This window comes from Cajanus cajan, chromosome 7 (genome assembly GCF_000230855.2).
Source record: "Cajanus cajan strain Asha chromosome 7, NIPB_CcT2T_4, whole genome shotgun sequence".
Lineage (NCBI taxonomy): Eukaryota > Viridiplantae > Streptophyta > Magnoliopsida > Fabales > Fabaceae > Cajanus > Cajanus cajan.
In genome coordinates this window covers 46373508-46392730 of record NC_138523.1, presented here as the reverse complement: position 1 = coordinate 46392730, position 19223 = coordinate 46373508, and the positions used below count along the sequence as shown (strand labels likewise).

The 19223-nt window shown below is 29.7% G+C and overlaps 4 protein-coding genes across 7 annotated transcripts; 3 read left to right on the top strand and 1 right to left on the bottom strand.

The window, feature by feature from the left end:
* The first annotated feature begins 1436 nt into the window (after positions 1-1436).
* On the top strand, positions 1437-4211 carry LOC109808357 (uncharacterized). Of its 3 annotated transcripts, none has more exons than XM_020371335.3 (3): positions 1437-1591; positions 1693-1966; positions 3721-4211. In XM_020371335.3, the coding sequence occupies exons 2-3, from the start codon at positions 1775-1777 to the stop codon at positions 4078-4080; spliced, it is 552 nt and encodes a 183-aa protein (XP_020226924.1). In that variant the 5' UTR covers positions 1437-1591; positions 1693-1774; the 3' UTR covers positions 4081-4211. The 3 variants fall into 3 exon arrangements, with proteins under 3 accessions (XP_020226924.1, XP_020226942.1, XP_020226933.1); XM_020371353.3 differs by having other exon boundaries at positions 1440-1591; positions 1749-1966; XM_020371344.3 differs by having other exon boundaries at positions 1448-1661; positions 1749-1966.
* A 68-nt stretch (positions 4212-4279) lies between these two features.
* Positions 4280-8384, bottom strand: LOC109808373 (guanine nucleotide-binding protein subunit gamma 2). Its single transcript, XM_020371364.3, has 4 exons — positions 7851-8384; positions 4843-4895; positions 4711-4755; positions 4280-4613 (listed from the first exon to the last, which is right to left on the bottom strand). The coding sequence occupies exons 1-4, from the start codon at positions 7983-7985 to the stop codon at positions 4526-4528; spliced, it is 321 nt and encodes a 106-aa protein (XP_020226953.1). The 5' UTR covers positions 7986-8384; the 3' UTR covers positions 4280-4525.
* Positions 8385-15284: 6900 nt separating this feature from the next.
* LOC109812393 (2-methyl-6-phytyl-1,4-hydroquinone methyltransferase, chloroplastic-like) lies at positions 15285-17793 on the top strand. Of its 2 annotated transcripts, none has more exons than XM_083059853.1 (4): positions 15285-15604; positions 15880-16314; positions 16968-17262; positions 17395-17793. In XM_083059853.1, exons 1-3 carry the CDS (start codon positions 15600-15602, stop codon positions 16996-16998), a joined length of 471 nt encoding a protein of 156 aa, XP_082915979.1. In that variant the 5' UTR covers positions 15285-15599; the 3' UTR covers positions 16999-17262; positions 17395-17793. The 2 variants fall into 2 exon arrangements, with proteins under 2 accessions (XP_082915979.1, XP_082915978.1); XM_083059852.1 differs by having other exon boundaries at positions 15823-16314.
* LOC145949216 (2-methyl-6-phytyl-1,4-hydroquinone methyltransferase 2, chloroplastic-like) lies at positions 17077-17552 on the top strand. Its single transcript, XM_083060968.1, has 2 exons — positions 17077-17262; positions 17370-17552. Exons 1-2 carry the CDS (start codon positions 17077-17079, stop codon positions 17550-17552), a joined length of 369 nt encoding a protein of 122 aa, XP_082917094.1.
* Positions 17794-19223: the final 1430 nt, after the last annotated feature.

The following is a 19223-nucleotide window of genomic DNA, read 5'->3' as shown; positions in this document are numbered from 1 at the left end:
ATATGTCATGTAACTAATATATTTGGAAATAAGTTCACATTTCTTATAGATATAACAATAAAAAGGTAATTATTTGTTCCGTATATAAAAGGGAAAAATAGTTCTCCAACCTGCTATTTTTATAAGACTCAGATTAAAAATTTTGTTTCCTCCTTTTAATAAAACTTAACCTAAAATAAATCTTGCATTAATTATTTTTTGACAAAAAATATTCATAATTAAGTCATTTTTTAATTTTAAAAGTAATTGGTAGAGTACAAATCTCTTTAATATTAAGTACATTAAATGATACTACACCTAATTTAAGAAATTTGTTTTTTTTTTCACAAATAAGTATAATTTGTTCCATTAATAAATCAACAAATGTATATATTTACATGATGGTACAAAAGAAAGTTAACAATTAATACATATTAAAATAAGTATTTATTTCTTATAATTAGGTTGAAAAAAAAATCCATTTGTTTTCTATACAAAAGATTGGAAAGAGTATTTTACATACTCCGTAAATCATATGTATTTAAAAATATATCATAATGAAAGTTTTTACTTATTTTATGGTATTGATTGAGTTGGGTTGAAATTTAAAATTTACGAGTAATAAAAATTTCAAGATTAATAAACAAAAAGATAAACTCATTTACACGTTCTACTTGGTCACTCCTAATTGTATTCTCTCAAAGCAACTTATTATGTTTGTTAAATATTAAATGTTTATTAATAACAAAATTAAATTTATTTATTTTTAAAACTAAAGAAACCTAATTTGTGAAATTATAGACAGGTTAGCCAAAAAATCATTTGATAAAAATATTTATTTTTGTTGATTTATAGTCCAGAGAATTATTAACTATTCTTACTCATGACACCGTAAATGATAACATTTAAAAGTTTTCCTACACGGGATAAACACGATTTTTCTATAGATATATCGTGAAATACAAGATTTTTAATATATACTATTAATAAATATGACACTACTTATTTTTCATGTCCATTTTATTTATACACTTTTACCTTTAATTTACTTTTTTTTTTTTTTTTTTTTACTTTTTTATTCTGTTTTAAAGACCAACTACTTCACGTATATTTGGATACCAGATACTAGTTTGAAATTTCATCCAATAAAAAAACACATTTCAATAGGACAAAAGTAAAAAATTGTAATTATAATTTTTTTTAACTACAACTAATTTTCAAACAAATCTTATTATTCATAACCTTTTTTATCTTTTTTTTTTTTTTTTTTAGTTTTTAAATAAATATACAGAAATATGAAATGTCTCATCTATACATAAAAAATTATGGAAATGAAATGTGAATTGAAGTCATTATTAAGAAACTAAAACGAAAATTTAGAACATAAATAAGAAAATGATAATTAAAAAAATTGTTACGTGGCAGCGCATCAATGCGTTCCACGTCATTCTAAACTTGAAGACGCAGTTCCTTTCCTCATGGAAACCCAAATCAATGTTGTTCATTGGCTCACAAATCGGAAATTGGGGTTACTTTCAAGTTCCACAATTCCAATTGACACAGCAAGCAACTCCGATTCTCCTTACACTCTAATCAGAAACAACGGTGCCAGGTTCGATCGAGTCGTTCTTCATGCTTTTTGCACATTTGATCAATCTGCAAACTTGACATCCTGATCCAACGCAAGTTCGATTTTTTTTGGTTGAACCTCAGGTTTTCAGATACCCTTTTTGTTCCTTTTTAACGGATTAGGTCCGTTGATTGTATAGGTGGTTGATTTAGAAGCAGATAGAAAATGGGGGCAATGATATCTAGGTTCTGGTTTATGTTATTCCCTGCAAAGGAGTATAAGATTGTGGTAGTTGGGTTGGATAACGCGGGAAAGACCACAACCCTTTATAAATTGCACTTGGGCGAGGTTGTCACAACCAACCCTACCGTTGGTAGCAACGTCGAAGAGCTCGTCTACAAAAATATACGATTTGAGGTCCCTTCATTTATCTCTTTACTAATTTATTTTTTCATTTATTTTGCTTTAGTGTGTTTATCTTGCTTCAAGGGTTTAATGTTATCATTATTTGTTGATGAGTATTATGAGTATGAGGACTTGCCTGTTCTTAATCTTCCATTAGTCTGATCAAAGTTGTGTCCGACAAAGCACCCTTCGGCTCTTATTAATAGATAATAGGCTACAAGCAGTTAAATCCAGCAGCACTCATTTTTCATTCCTTATGGCATCCAAACTTCATGAAACGTACAGAAAGATAACATCTGTTTGGTTTCCATGAAAGTTGTGTTTTGAAGATGCTTTATGCTTGTTTGGGGGAGATTATTTTATGGAAATGATCGTTTATTTTTCGAAAGCTCTCACATAACTGTAAAAATAAGTGATTAGATCTTCGAGATAAGCTTAAACTAAACACCTTGCTTGGACCATACGCACAACTTAGTGTATGTTTGATTTCACATTGGATTTTTCATAATTATGTCAACCCTTAACTAAGTGTATGTTTGATTTCACTTCGGATTCTTCATAATTACGTTGAAATACCTATTAATCAATGATTTTAGGTTAATTTTCACATGTTTGAACAATTAGTTGAGTCCAAAATTGATTGAGTTGAGGCAACTTTGGTAATTTTTGGGCTAAGATTAAAAAGTTTATACTGACTTTTACGTTTAACCTGTTTTCATAATAAAAAAATTCAAATATAAATCGCACCACTTCAGTCCATTTTATTCAATGTCGATTTTGCCCTGCTGATCCAAACACTTAGTCTTAGACATTTTTTAGTTCCCTTGTTCTGTCTCTGTATTTTTTGAGAATGTTTGGCTAACCTTGTTCTCTACATTTTCAACCAATTGGCATTTGATGCTGTTGAATCCTAGGCGTTTCTGTATGAACACAGGATGATCACATTAATGTACCCTTTGCTTTGTCAGACTCATAGTAAACAAGTGCTTTTGGGAGAGCACAATAGCATTAAATAATGTAGGTGACAATAGCATTTGATTTGCTGGAGAATGGAGGATGAGAATTTTTTTCCTTTCAATTTTATTCATTTGATTAAGGAATTTTGAAGAGGAAAGAAGGGCAAATTGAAAAAGGGTGCGGGGAAAATTTAGAAGGAAAAGGAAATGGTTTTCGCTGCGTTGACAAGCTGTAGAAACGATTTATGTAACAGGAAAATGTGTATTTGATTCTTACAGTGTGCAAAATCTTGTTATCACGGGCAAGATTAATCTTTAGTCCATTGGGTTAAAAATACTCGTGGCAAGAAAAAAAAATCTATTTATAGTTTTTGAACTATGCTATTGCTAACTAAATCTTTGAGATCTTATTTTTATATTGCTTTTCCTCTATTAATAATTATAACAATGTATTGTTCTTATTTTTCCTCGCTTTATCTCGCATACCAAGGGAGCACCATTTTCTTTCTCTCCCCTCCATTAAAATTTCTTATTTTTCCCCCCTCTAAACCAAACGTTGGAAGGGGAGGGGGGGAAGGAATATCCTAAGTTAAAAACATTTGTTTCTACTTTACTAATTTAGGTTCACGGAGGGCAGGCATGTAGAATCCTGCTTCGAGTCCTTTGCTAGCTAATTATTTTTTCTTTTTTCAATCTGGTGATAACAATTCATACATATGTTTTAAAACTAAATTTGGTATGCCGCATTTCCAACCTTTGCTACTGAGCAGGATTAAAGCATTACTCATTCCACCTTGTCCTTCGTTTCAGGTCTGGGACCTTGGCGGACAAGAGAGACTGAGGACCTCATGGGCAACGTATTACCGAGGAACTCATGCTGTGATTGCAGTGATAGACAGCAGTGATAGAGCCAGGATCTCAATCATGAAGGATGAACTTTTCAGGTTGCTGGGGCATGAAGATTTACAACATTCTGTCATTCTTGTCTTTGCTAATAAACAAGACATCAAGGATGCAATGACTCCTGCTGAGATCACTGATGCACTATCTCTTCACAGCATCAAGGATCATGATTGGCATATACAGGCTTGCAGTGCCCTTTCGGGAGAAGGGCTGTATGATGGTCTTGGATGGATTGCTCAGCGAGTAACTGGCAACGCACCAACATGATGTTGGGATGCTGGAAACTTAGAATGAAAATCATTTTTATTGTATTATGTGATAACTGACTAATTCTATGCATCATTTATACTTCGAAGAGCCAAGCTAATTTTAGATTCTTGCAGTTTCAATTTGTGTAATCGAGCATATCAATTACTAATGAAAAAAAAAAAAAAAAAAACCCATGGACATGCCTTGCTCCACACGCTTTGCAATGAAAAAAATAATTATTATATACACATCTATACTGTCATCGGTTGATAATTGTCGTCTCAGCAATTAAGCTGTCATCTCAAACATAAAAACTATGTATTTGCTATAATTGTCATCCGCACATGGGAACATTCATGAAAATTTGCCAATAACAATATTGTTTCAAAACTCTCAATTTCTAGGCCAATCTGGGATTAAAAAGAGGGTGGGGAGAAGGGGAATTGGCAATTAGCATTGATCGTCAGAGAATCCAGCATCTACAGCAGCCTTTAGAATCTTTAGGGCCTTCAAACCATCGATCCCATGTAGGACTCGCGGGACCAATTGTTCTGTCAAACAAAAAATAGGTCTTTTGTTACAAAAAAATATATTAAAAAAAAACGCTGTTGCAACATGATTAAAAAAAGTTGACATAAGAGATTTTACGATGGTAGTAATGGATCAGGTTTTGTTTCCACATTGCTGAGCATTCTGGAAAAAACAAACACAGAATGGAAATTCAAAGTTAAACCAACATCGATTATACATTATCGAATACTTTTGTAATTTTAAGCTTACACTTTGCACGCTGTAGATGCTTTCTCCATCTTTTCAAGTTGTTCCAGCTCTTCCTGCATTGATTTTGTAGTGGGTATTGAAAAACTTGCAGCCCAAGTTTGAAAACTAGAATTAAATATAAGTAATTTAAAAGAGAGGTTAAGAACCACAATCATCCTTCCTGTGGAAAGCTCACCAGATGGCTTCCTAGACGGTTAGAACTACCATATATTTCCATCAAAGATCAAGGGATTTAATCCCACAAAAACAGCGGACATATGAGCATAATAATAGTGAAACAGAGGCAATGTGTTTCAGAGAACTATAGATCAACCATAGATCAAACAGCACAAATCCCTTACTGCGAGTGCCAGATCCCGGATTGGAATCTTGGGCAAGCTGCTTTACATGCACCCTAGCCTACCATCCCCCTCCTGGCCTCCTCACACCAAGTCATAGGCTTCCTTTGCAACACGGGGGAAAAAGATGGAAAAAGGAAAAGGGTAAGGCAAACAAGACCATCAGGAAGAGAATTTGGCCTACCCTTTCGTTGAGTGCCATAATTACATCCCCCTTTCTCTTTAAGATCCTGTATCTAGTTCTAGCCATCCTGACCATAATAAATTTTCATATCCACATGGTATTCTGAAACTTATACTGCTTTAAAAAAATATGTACGTGAAAGAGATTTCATGCCCTAAGAATATTCTAAAGAGTAAGATAAGAGAGAAAATAATCAAACCATTTGTTTTGACTAAAGAATAATATTAGACTCCTAACAATGAGTTTATGCCAACTACAAGGGGGTATATAATGAATGGAACAGGAAGCATTTTCGCAAGCATGATAAAAAAGATCTAATCCGCCCAGCCCCTCAGTCCAAGCCACTTATATTAGAAGTGATCTAAAGTTCTACACAGTTGACCACTTGAAGCAATAAAAAAAGTTGACCAATATATCTGAGAAATTTATAGTTTGCTGCTTTCTATCCTCCATGGATGAAGTGAGCCTCGTTATGAATACTGAACAATCTTAACAAGGAAAGGACTTGATAACTTACTTCAGAACATGAAATTGTTATCAGACAAGACAATAATATTTGAGACCGCTGATAACAAAAGAGTTAGAAGTGTCCCCTTTAACAACTTTACTGGTCGTTGGGCAAATCAGCAAATAAGCCAAAGGTGGGGGCAGTGAAATATCTTGGCAACACTATTTTACTCTTAGTATATATACATTGATGCTGGTAAAGTTAATAGCATAAGATTGCTAGTTCCCAGAAATTCAATGATGATTGGTTACTTGCGTATCCTTAACCAAGCAAGACAGGAGCTCAAAAAGGTGTTGGCAACAATCTATTCAGTTTGACAAACCCCCAATCTAAAGTTCCTAGATTTCCTTCACACCTAAATTTGAAGGTTTTAGTTTGGTAAGGATAAATGAAGGCGACAGAGTGGCATAGTCAATATCTAAATCAAGTTCTTAGAGCATTCTCTCCATTCCCCAATTCAATACAGAATACCTACTTGTAAGTGATCTAAATATCAAATTTTGGTTTTTAATTTGTCACAGAATTTAGAATCCATGATATAAACGTTCACCCCTGACATAAAAGAAGAGGTAACATAGGATTGAAGGAATTTTGGTGATAAATCATATTCGCTCTGTAGTCTGTCTCATAAATAAAGATCACTAGATGAGAAATGGAATCTCAATTATTTCCTAAAATGAAGGTGAAACGTTTGAGTTATTTATGCTTGTAATCGAACAAAATGAATCAAAACAATGGGGAAGTAATAATTTTTTGATAAATGAGAAGCAAATAGAAAGATTTATATTTGAATGGATGGAGGATCAATTTCATGAAATTATTAAACACCCCCCCCCCCCCCCCCCCCCAAGTAAACATTCATCAGAAAATAGCTTAAGGAGGTGCATTCATATATTACACCAAATATGTCAATTGCAATTATATCTACAAAGGTAGGTAGAGTAGATACATTTCTGCAACTTGTTTTGTTGACAATGGAAATGGAAATATTATCAAAGCCAAACACTCACACTCCCTTCTCATGCCGTGCCAGCTTTGTCCCATAAACAGAAAATACTAAAGTTGATTTATGCATACTATCAATCGTAGAAAAATGGAGCTTCCTAAGTAAAGACTCAAGAACTGGAACTGTGATTGATGGATCTTTGACTGCAATGTTTGCGTTTCTTTCGAAAGACAAAACGGCCAGCTAAAATCGCATTTTGTTCATTAAGAACAATTGATAATCAAAACCCAAACGATGTTAACAATAACGGCATAAACAACTAATGTATCAAAATATTAATCATGATTAGCAGAAAATATTCATTGGGGGAAAACAATGAGCAAACTACCAGTTTGGTCCTCCAAAGATACACTTGACAGTTGACACTAATCTGATCCTTGAAAATTTTGCAACATCAAATTAATCCTCCTTAGGTTTAAAGATATGACAAAACAATCCTTCTGTCAAGCTACGTATGACCATTTTGATGTCAATTTAAATATTCAGAGCACTTATTGGATGCCAAAGTGTTTGAAGGACCAAATTGATGTAAATGAAAGTGTCTCTTTTGGAGAAGCAAGCATTTAATAAAACAACTACCCTTTTGAACTATCAGGAGGCCACCCCATACTTGATGTTCAAGGACCACAATAACTTGTACTAGTACCTCCCCTATCTGAACATTAATTTCTTAAATTGTGTTTCCACAAAGAAAACTCAAAAATCCAGGTGACAGAAGAATAGCCCAACAACCAACCAAATATATATAAGTTAATTTCTTTTGTTGCTAATTTGCATTCCAACATAGGCAACGTCATATAGCATTTGTCTTTGATAATACCGACACAGCAATAAAGAAAAGTTACAACCTTTGGGAACCCATTTTACCATGTCTCGTTTAAGAAAAAGTACAGGCATGCAAAAGCAAAGCAAAAGGGCAACGAAAAAACGACAGAAAGAGAGAAGAAAAGGGATGATGAAGCAAGTCCGTACCTCTAAGAATCTAGCTTCTTGCTCCAAGCGTTTAACTTGAGCGTGTATCCTATGTTTGCCTCTTGTATCTGCGGAGGACAGAGACTGAAGGCGGTGGGTCATTGGGCTTGCGGAATCAGGCCCACTGGACTGCATCTTCTGAGAGGGAGATGATGGTGGCAATGGAAAATCTGAAACCTGAAATCCCTAGCTTCAAAAGAGATGATTTTGATTATGAAAGAGAGTGCATTTGTGAAATCTGGATGGACCCCATGACGAAGAAGCAAGATGGATGGGTTCAGAAAACAATAGAGCAGGATCTAAGCGTACTGAAAACGCAGAGACAGAGACAGGTCACAAGTGTGTTGTGTTGTGTTGTGTTGAGAGAGAGAGAGAGAGAGAGAGAGTTTGGAGTTTGAAGCATTCAGAGTGGAGCCGATTATGGGGTGAAAAAATATAACTTGGCTTCCAGTCTTGAACTTGAACTTGTCGTTTTTGGAATTGGAACAGAACAAAGCTGCTTTTCTTTTCCGTTTCTTAATTTCTTTTTTCTCTCTCTCTCTCTCTTGCTTTCTGACTTTTGAGACTATATTTTGATTTTTCAGCTGTTTATAGTATTGTTTATCTACTAAACTACTAATATAAATAAATAGAGAAAAAAAGGTTATGCAATCTCATTTCAAAGCAGTTTACCACTGTCATCAAATCTTAAAACATTATCTAAGTTAGGTGACTTTTTCAATAATTTGTAATTACTGTGTGTTAACACAAACAAATAAAGAAAAAATAGGGAATTTTCAATTTATAGCAGTTTTACATGCTCAATCATATATTATAACGAATTTGTTGATTTTTCAATAGTTATTAACTTATAAATCATATGTTAATATATATTTTTATTGGTTAAAGATGTAAATCTTTACTGTATTAGTAATGAATGACTATTCAATTTATATAACATATTATAGTGTAATTTTTCTAGTTTATAGAGATGATTCAGAATATTTTTAAGTTGAAAATTAAATATTAATCTGTATTTATTAGACTTGATTTCTTGTGTTTGGTTCATAGATGTGGACCACATAATTTTGATAACAACATAAAATGAATAAAATAATAATAAATACTACTAAAAATAAGTGTTTCGTGTGACGTTCATGCTTTGTAGAAGTGGCAAAACAATTATATATATATATATATATATATATATAATTTTTTGTAAATAATAATTTTTATTTAAACTAATAGAGAAAAGGTCACTTTGGAAAAAAAATGGTTAGTTACATTTAATAAAATGAGTGAATAATTATTTTTTTAAAAATATTTTTTTAAAACTTAAATATATTTTTAGTTTTTTAAATTTAGAATAAAATTATTTTTGATTCTTAAAATTAAAAATTGTTATTTTTTTATCCTCATAATTTTTAAAATTTTTATTTTAATCTCTTAAATCACTAATAATATATGTGAAATTGGCGGATTAAAATAGTAATCAATGTGATGTTTTTACTAATAAAAATATAAATACGTAATTTTTACACGATATTATTTAATAATTTTTCTAACAAAATTTGAATATAAGAATCAAAACAATATTTTTTAAAATTACATAGGCTAAAAAAAGTTTTAAATTTAGGAGAATAAAAATATATTTAAACTATTCTTTAAATATAAAATAGGGATATAAATGTAATTGAAAAAATAGACACCAAATAAATATATTTCTTTTATATATTGTTATAAATTAATAAAGTAAAATTATTGAGTTATCCTACGCTTAAAAAAGGTGTACAATTGTCATAATAAATAAAAAATAATTTATTTTTAAATTATAGGAAAATAATAATTTATTTTTATATATTAATTATACGTATAAAAAAAGATCGGCCTACTTGGCTCCAATAGTTTCACAAAAGTTTAAATTCAATTAATGAGAAAAAAGTTTGAATAATAAAAATATTTGCATGCGCTGAAAAAGGACATTTAGAAATCAAATAAGAAAATTAATTAAATCTTCAGCATCTTATTAAATACTTTTTTAGTCTCAATTTCTCTCACATTTAAGATTATGATAAAAATTAAGAAATATAGTTAATATTTTAGATTTTATAATAATCATTCATTTATATTAACTAGATTCTCCATCTTTTATATATATATATATATATATATTATTTATTTATTTAATTTAATCACTTTACAATAAATATTCAGGAAGATAATAAGAAAAAAATATTTAAGATCTTATTGATGTCTCTAAAATAAAAAAGAAATGGAATGAAATTTTTTTATTAAAATGTCAAACAAAATGCAAAATGAGCGTATTTTATATATTTTTAAAACATAATTCTAAAATCACATATATTATTCATAAAGAACAATTATATTTAAGTCAAGTAAAATTAATATAAGTAACAAAGTTTTTCTTCTTAATATTTAAAATAATTATATACTTTGGGCTTAAATCAAAAATCACATGTTAAACGAAACTATTAACATACTTGCTAGTAATTTTTAGAACATTAAATTCATTTTTTCATTTAATATTTTAAAAATATATGTAAAAGTGTTTTTTTAAATATTAAAAATTATAAATAAAGATAGTATAAAAAATAAAATGTATTTAAATTTAATTAATTTTTTATAATGTAAATTAATTTGTTTATATTAAAATCTAATTAAAATTATTATAAGTTCGTTTGTTTAAATTTAAATTTTTATAAAAAAAATATACTTCTTTAATAAAGTAAATATTAGTAATATGTAAAAATAGATACAAATAATATTTTATATATTATTTTTTAATTTTTATTCCTATATAACACGTCATTAAATATCATGCTTAAGTGATGATAGATTAGGATCATTAAATAATGTTAATATTTAACGATCAATAAATATGAAATTGATGATATGACCAAAATTATATATTTTTAAAAATAAGAGATGTAGTTTAGTCTTTTACTTAAAAATATATGTTAATATTAAAAAATGTAGAAGTAATTAAGAATTGTTTCTTAAAAAAACTGTATTTAAAAAATGGAAATTTAAACAAACACATCAAAAAGTAAAAATAAGTGCTTTTTTTTATTAAGAAAACGTTTTTATAGAAAAAAAATTCAAACAAATGGGCCCATATTTCGGTTGATTTTTATGTTAATTATTTTAAATATTACATTTAAGAGAACTTTTTTTAATTAGTTGACATGTAATTTACACATGGAAATTAATCACAAATTATTTATACACTCCTGAAAAGGATCTTTGATTAATGAACGTTGGTAAAGAACGGGTAAAGAAAAAGGTCGTTGCAAAAGTGAAAATCTCACCAATTTACTGTCTGATATAATTTACTTTAGAAAAACAATAATTTATTCATAACAATATTTTGAAATCTATTTGGCAGCCTAGTGGTAAAGAAATAGATAGTTGAGAGCAAGTTTTTTTTTTTTTTTTTTTTTGAATTGTTGATAGAATGATAGTACATTCTAAAGATTAAGTAATAAATTTATGGTTCGTTTGAATAAACTTTTTTCAAAAGTCTAAACATCTATAGGAGAAAAAATATAAAAAAAATATAATAAATTTATGGCTTTATATATATTTAGTTTGTAAAATCTTTGTGGTATAAGTTCTTGAGCATGATTAATTTTTTTTAATGGATAAGAATCCAAACTCACGTAAAACAAATAATTTGAATATATATATTTAATTATTTATACTCGACAAGAATTATTCTCTGTACTTTATCCTTTTGATTTTCCACCTTGAAAGTCGTACGATAAAAGGACATTAGGTTATTTTTACCTACAACCTGCCCCTGTCCTGTCCTGTACCAACATTTTGACTGCATATTTATTTTTGTAAACATGTTTCTACAGAGTAAAATTTAGTAAATAATGCAACTCATGTTTTCCATTTAATTAATTTTATTCAATAATAACACGATGAGAAAAAAAATATAAAAAAAGTCATGTTCTTAAGTTGAATAGTTGTTAGGATGAAAGTGCGTGGTGGCGTGAGAGTTAGGCAATGCTCATTTTCATGGTCAAGGGAGAAAAACCATGCGTGACACTCACGAATATTAGGTAGTACTAGTAAAGTAAAACAACTATCGATGCATTAGGTGAAAGAAGAATTTAATTGGAATTTCTTAGTCTTTATGAAATACAGAGTGATGGTGTTTTTTTTTTTTTTTTTTTTTTTAATTATTATTATTTTAATAGTGTTAATTTAGGTGTTGGTTTTGTGAAAACCAATCTTTGGAAAGGTGATCAATGCATATAGAGTAAAACTTTAGGAAGACAAAAGTAGAAAAGATAAGTTTTTATAAAGGGAGCCAAGCGCATCAATTCACAAAAGAGGCTTTTCAATTTGGAGTTTGGAGGTGGGTAGTGGGTATACAACTAATCACCCTCTTTTAAGCTTCATCCAATAAAATAAATGGACTTTTTTATTTATTTTATATTTGACCCGATAAAATCTGGGGATAAATTGATAGTTCAGTGGATCTAAATAATTATTTACAATTTTTTTAAAAAAAATTACATAAAATAAATAAAAACTTTTTTTTTGTTACATTTTATGTTTTTATTTGAATATTGTTTACATTTTCTTTTGCTAACGTATACAAATTAATGACATGTCATGTCTCTGTTACATTTTTGTTATAATTATTTGGTGAAATTTTGATATGGCAAATTTAATTAAACAATTGGAAAATTATAGAAATTAAATATAAGCAATTAAAATCACGTGGACTACAATCTTATATAAACTAAATTAAAGGAGAAAATAAGCATGCAAGTGTTAAAATATTACTGATGCTGCAGGTAGAGTGAGCACGTGATGAACGTAGTTAATTAAGTCGGTGTCATTTCATAAGTCAAACAATTGTAGCCTTTTCAGCTTTGTTGTGATTGCCTTGATCTATGCTATTACTGTCTAAAGCATTGTCCTCATTACAAATAGGTACTACTTGAAAGCATTCAAGACATTTGTTCAGTATAAAATCCTTGGCATGTTGCACTCTTTCTTCCTTCCTTTTGCTTTATGTAAAATCATGCATGTATACTTTTTGAAAAAAATGTTATTGATATCATGGTATGGCATGTTGTGGACTGGAGTTGCCTCTTAATTAAGAATATGCCTTATCAATTCATTGTGTTAGATTTTCAGCAACCATCTTATCTTCATCATTCAGAATTATATAGAAATATGTACAGGTAGCAGCACCTGATTGGTCTCCTTATTCAAACCAATTGTTTGTGGTTGTCCTTATTCTAATTTTGCACTTAGGCCATGATGCTCTATTGCTTTTCCAATGTTTTTTCCCTGTCCCTTTATGATTATTGCCTTTGACTAATACTCACTCTTTTGGGGATCCACGTTTGTATCATATTCAAAAGCATGTTTGTAGGTGTCGTTGCTCTCATCAATGTAACAAATTTTTATACTGGAGCCAGGGATGCTTAAGTAAAATGGATCATATAGAATATTGTTCTCCAAAGTCATAGAACTTCTCCTCTATAACTGTCCTTAGTTGCATGCACCAGAAACATATGAAGCTAATTCAACATCAAATTGCAGGAGAAGTCTTGAGCATCGTTTGCTGAAGATTAATTATAACGTTCAGTCACATGTAGACAATATGTGCATTGATTGGGATGAATTTTTGTTCAAGTTAATTATTGTGTCTGCTTTTCATGGTTATCAACAAAAATTCATACTCCTACTAGACTAGCCAGAGTAAAATTTCATTGTGCCCGATGTTGCTTTCACTAAGCCAGCAACTTTTGTTCCTGGACCTGTTCTCTCTTCTCTGCTACCCCATGCCCTAAACTTTTAACATCATGAATCAAGTGCTTTTTGTAATATTGTGTTTGGAGGTTATGATTGTGTTTGGTAAAGAAAAAGAAATGAAGAGAAAATGAGAGAAGAGAAATAAAATAAAAATAAAAGTTATTTATTAAGAAAAAAATACCAGAAAAATAAAGTGAAAGTTAATTAATTTTATAGATAATTTTGTTTAAAATAAATAAATAAATTATTATTATTTAAATAAGTAAATATATTTTTATAAATAATTTTATTTAAACAATAAATATTTTTATTATATTTATTATTATAATTATATTATTTTAATAAATAAATATAATATTCATAAATAAATTTCTTTTAAAATATAAATGAAAATTATTTTTTATTATTATATTTATTTGTTTTTATTATTTTTACTTTATTATATATATATATAACATAATAATCCCTTTATTTTAAATATAATAAATAAAAATTATACTTATTATTTATTATTAGTATTATTTTTATTTTTGTTTAACTACCCCCACACTTCCTTTCTTTTTAGAGGGGAAGTTTTTTTTTTTTTTTTTAAGTCCCACAATAACATGTATACACTTCCTCTCAATTCTCTTTTATCAAACAATTCTCATTTTTTTTAACTTTTATACACTTCTTTTCTTTTCTCTTTCCTATTTTTCTTCTCTACTTTCTATTTCCTACAAGAGAAGATGGATAATTTGCATGAAATTGAAAAAAAAATAAGTTGTTTGGGAAGTAATTTGTGAAGATATAAAGCTAAAAAGAGGTGGGCTCCATAAAGAAAAAAAATAGCCACTAAATAGAAAAAATTTGCATGAAATTTCAAAAAAAAAGATAAAAAATTATATTTATTAGTTATTTTTTTTGTCTCATCATCCTACTAAATAATACTTAAATATAATAAAAATATAATTTTAAAATATTAATTTTTCTCTATTTTTTAACTAATTTTATTCTACCAAATAATTATAAATTTTATCATATTTTTTATTAAATCAATTCTCACCTTTTCTTTCTCACTCTCTTTCATTCGTCCACTCTCTCCCAAGCAAGTGTAGTTAAGTGGAGATTTTCAATGAATGATCCTTTGAAAAAAAAAAAAAAAAAAGAATCGCAGTACTTAAACTTTATATTAATATCGTATACACTGACGTAGGCTTCGCTCAGTACTTCTGATAATATACTAGTATCTAGGCCTTGAGAGGTATCATGTACGTAGGGCTTTAGCCCTTTCTAGAACAAAAAATAGTTAACTACTAAAGTAATTAATTAAACCATAGTAAGTAATTAATTTCTTCCTCGTATTTCATTAAGTTAAAGACTTAGTTGTTCATAAATTAACAATATTTTATTAATGTAAAAATTTTCATAAATAAGTACATTCACTGATTTATAGTATTAATTCTCCCTAAATACAGTAATTTTTTTTTTGGGTATGTCGTATGCTCAAAAGATGTGGTTGTGTGGAGATATATATGTTTTGCGCGTCAACTACAGAAAATATTAACAGCATATATTTTTATAATACTAAATAAAGCTTATATGAATTTTATTAAATAAGGAGTGCAAATTATTTTTAAAAAAATCAAACCAATAATTATGATCGTGACCAAAAGAGATGTTTAATTTATAGCTGCTTTTCCTCTCTTTTTTCCCTTATTACTTATTAGTTTCTGCTGGCTGGTGCTTTAAATTGTGGTCTACAATCTGCATTCGCGTTATGGCTGCGCATAAATTATTCACATGTCTGCAATATCAAGCATGATGACATAACAGTAACCGCAATTTTTATTAACTGTACCAAAATAAGAAAAATCCATGAAATTGCGCTTTCATGCGATGGCAACCTTTCAGTGGTGAATAGAACAAAGAGAGTAACAAGCATCAACAAGTACTTCCAGGAACAACTGATCAGCACAAGCTTCTGTTATGTGGTGCGTATCCACTTATTCATTGCAGCAGCACCAAGTTCCTTGTCTTTATCTTTCACTGCATAATCCTTAATAAGCCTTACCATTTTCCACGTCACTTTCAATGTCCAAACCATTCTTGTCTTTGTTTCTGTCATTTATATGATATAAACTACATTGAACCATAATATTTCTCCTGCAATTTGATGTTGAATTAGCTTCATATGTTTCTGTTGAATTAGCTTCACAAACCTCACTAGTGGCTTAGCTCCATCAGTTGTTCTTAACTTTCACAATAGGTGCTTCTTCAAGAAGAATGTTGTGTCTTATGGTAACAAATACATGACACCCAGATGCAGCATCTCATCATTCAGGCCTGGATTTATCCAACACAAGAAGGAGACCCTTTGGTTCTACAAGTTTTTGGCTACTATTGTACATGATCATGTCATAAACCCTTGTCTCTGGACTCAAGACATGAGAGACGAGGCATTGGAGCATGCTGATCTCTATGACCGTAATATGAGAGTTGTGGATGTTGAGGGAGGAACTGCATTCACCACTCTTGGTATAGTGAAGCATATGGATGCTAAAAATGTAACAATTCTTGACCAGTCCCCTTACCAGCTGACCAAGCAAAAGGAAGCCTTGAAAGAATGCAAGATAATTGAGGCTGATGCGGAAGATCTTCCATTTCCAACTGATTATGCTGATCGATATATTTCTGCTGGAAGGTAACATGTGTGGTGACAATTTTTTTTCTTTGCCACTTTTTCCCACCCAAGTTTTATAATTTCACCAATTTTTCTATCCAACTTCAAACATTTATAAATTTTTCCACATTGACCTTTATTGCTATCAGGTGATTATTGATACGATATTTTAACTGTTAAGGTATCATATTAATCGTAAATTTTTCATGTTGACTACTGACATGACAAAAATGTTTTTTCCTTTTGAAGAAATTGTTACAACAATCAAGATTTGGGTTTCAGAATCTTTTATCTCGATGTTATGAGTTCTCTGGCATGGATTTGGAGTTTGGTCCTATGAGTCAAGTTTGTGGGATGATTAATTCAAATTTTACATTTAAACTGTTACTTTAGTGATATTTATAATAGGACAGTGGATAGCTGATGCCCAATTGGACTTTAAAAGATGTACTACATCTTAGTCTTATGATCATTAGACCAAAAACATTAAAATATTAACCTTCATGAATCATGACTGCTAACATCTTTGACGATATATAACTAAAGCTTAGATTCATGATCATTAGCCAAATAAATTAAAAAAAAAGACTAGTCTTCATATAGCATCTTTTTGCAAAATGGCTAATCTTATATGATTATGGTTCTTGAGTATTGAATACTGGGGTGACCGACAGCGTGGCATTAAGGAAGCATACAGAGTGCTGAGAATAGGAGGCAAAGCATGTATTATAGGTCCCGTGTAGTGTGTACCCAACTTTTTGGTTGTCTAGATTCCTTGCAGACATGTGGATGTGGATGGTGTTCCCCAAGGAGGAAGAGTATATTGAATGGTTTAAAAAGGCTGGTTTCAAAGATATCAAGTTGAAAAGGATAGGTCCAAAATGGTATCGTGGTGTACGGCGTCATGGCCTCATCATGGGTTGCTCTATAACTGGTATAAAGCCTTTATATGGGGACTCTCCTCTCAAGGTAAATGCATTTTTCCTTCTAAACACAATTACCATGATCAGATCCGTGAATCTAACAGAATAATTATTTAGTTTTCCCTACATTTTATGTTTAGTGCCATTTTGAAGTGTGATTATGCATATCTTTATGCAGCTTGGTCCAAATGTAGAGGATGCAAAGAAGCCAACACAAATCCATCGTTGTTTCTCTCGCGGTTCATTCTTGGTACAATTGCAGCTACTTACTATGTACTGGTTTCAATTTACATGTGGATCAAGGACAAAATTGTTCCAAAGGGCATGCCCATCTAAGATTTGGGTAGGATGGTCAAATTTTGGACTTGTACATCGCTAAAGTAACTATGATGGTAACATGTGATTCTTACTTGTATATAATATGTTACCATGCTAAGCCTTTAGTAGACAACCATAGACTATGTGCCAGGCTGCCTCAGCATTCGTAACAAAATATTCTTCTCCTTTTGCCTTCGGATAAGATAAGACACTGAAGACAGAGAATTGACTAAATTATAAAATGATTATTTTAGCATAATTATGTTTTGGTGATCTCCAAGAAGAGAAATATGTTTTTGATGAGTATCTTTTAAATTTTTTTATCTGCTCATTACAGAAGCACATTAGCTTTTGCTTGATCCATTCAATTTTTAAAAGTAAACTTGGATCTCTTAAACTCTTTCGTCGTTATTAGTGTGAAGCATGAATTTAATTTAAGAGAACGGTTCCTGTGATAGACATCTGTTACCACTCTTATCTACACACTTTTTATTTTTCCTGGGAAAGTGTTCTATTCAAAACATTTATTGAACGAAACCCGATATATATTGAACAGTTTTGAAAACAATTTTATAGTATGGACAAAATTTTATAATTTTTTGTACAAGAGAATCGAAAGTTTGTTACTGGACGTAATCGGTACTTCCAAACTATGACCATCGTTCCTGCACAAAATCATTCTCGTAATAAATTCTCTTCAAATTAAATGTTAATTTCCAGTAATTTTAGGAGACATTTAATACGTGACAAATCTTATGGGAATCACGAATCTTTGAAAATATAAATATTTTTATTAGTCATAAATATTTTTATAAATATTTATAAATGTTATAGTGTATAACTGATGCATTAAATTAAATAAGTAAATAAAATAACATAAGTATTAAAATTTTAGAATAAACTTAGGCAAATTTTCAAGAAACAATATTTTTTTTAAGAATAATTTTTTTTTTAAGTAACAAACCGAAATCAAACACTCCCTACATCAAATTTTTAGAAAAATAAAAACTTTATGTATATAAAACGCTTCCTTGAATAAATATTTTAACCTTATCGCTCGTGTGTGTATATAAAATGTTGATCCTCTCTTAATATTAAATATCGGGATATAATCATATTAAAATACATAGATAACTTTTTAAAAATATAATTCATAAATCATACAACCAATCATAATGTATCTTTATTATTTAATAAAAAAACAAATTTTCTCTCTAACATATACAACCACATTATATAAAACCAACAGACTACGAAAATACGAGGGCCCAATAATTGGCCAGAGTTATGTGGGAAGCAGCATTAGCCAAAGCAACTGGAATCTGCACAGAAGGTGCAGTGCAGAAGCTTCTTTTAGTAGCAAAATTAAGTTAAGAACAAACCTTGGACAAATTCTTTCTATTTTTATAAAGTTTTCAAACCAAATAATAACATGAATAATTTCATAATATTAAATAACTTTCATTAAAAAACCTTTTATTTTTATAAAGCTTTCAAACCAAATAATAACATGAATAATTTTATAATATTAAATAACTTTCATTAAAACACATATCTTACTATTCGAACAAGATTGTTTTGGTAAAAAGATACTTGTGATTTAAAAATTATATATATATATATATATATATATATATGTATATATATATATATATATATGTATATACATATACACAATAGCGCGCACAC

What these genes read in the sequence shown, in the direction of transcription:
- LOC109808357 (XM_020371335.3), top strand. Translation starts at nt 1,775, where the DNA reads ATGGGGGCAATGATATCTAGGTTCTGGTTTATGTTATTCCCTGCAAAG. An exon ending in ACAAAAATATACGATTTGAG is followed by an intron (nt 1,967 to 3,720) that starts GTCCCTTCATTT and finishes CCTTCGTTTCAG; the next exon opens with GTCTGGGACCTTGGCGGACA.
- LOC109808373 (XM_020371364.3), bottom strand. Translation starts at nt 7,985, where the DNA reads ATGCAGTCCAGTGGGCCTGATTCCGCAAGCCCAATGACCCACCGCCTT. An exon ending in AAGAAGCTAGATTCTTAGAG is followed by an intron (nt 4,896 to 7,850) that starts GTACGGACTTGC and finishes AAATCAATGCAG; the next exon opens with GAAGAGCTGGAACAACTTGA. An exon ending in GCATCTACAGCGTGCAAAGT is followed by an intron (nt 4,756 to 4,842) that starts GTAAGCTTAAAA and finishes TGTTTTTTCCAG; the next exon opens with AATGCTCAGCAATGTGGAAA.
- LOC109812393 (XM_083059852.1), top strand. An exon ending in CGATATATTTCTGCTGGAAG is followed by an intron (nt 16,315 to 16,967) that starts GTAACATGTGTG and finishes GGTGACCGACAG; the next exon opens with CGTGGCATTAAGGAAGCATA.
- LOC145949216 (XM_083060968.1), top strand. Translation starts at nt 17,077, where the DNA reads ATGTGGATGTGGATGGTGTTCCCCAAGGAGGAAGAGTATATTGAATGG. An exon ending in ATGGGGACTCTCCTCTCAAG is followed by an intron (nt 17,263 to 17,369) that starts GTAAATGCATTT and finishes GCCATTTTGAAG; the next exon opens with TGTGATTATGCATATCTTTA.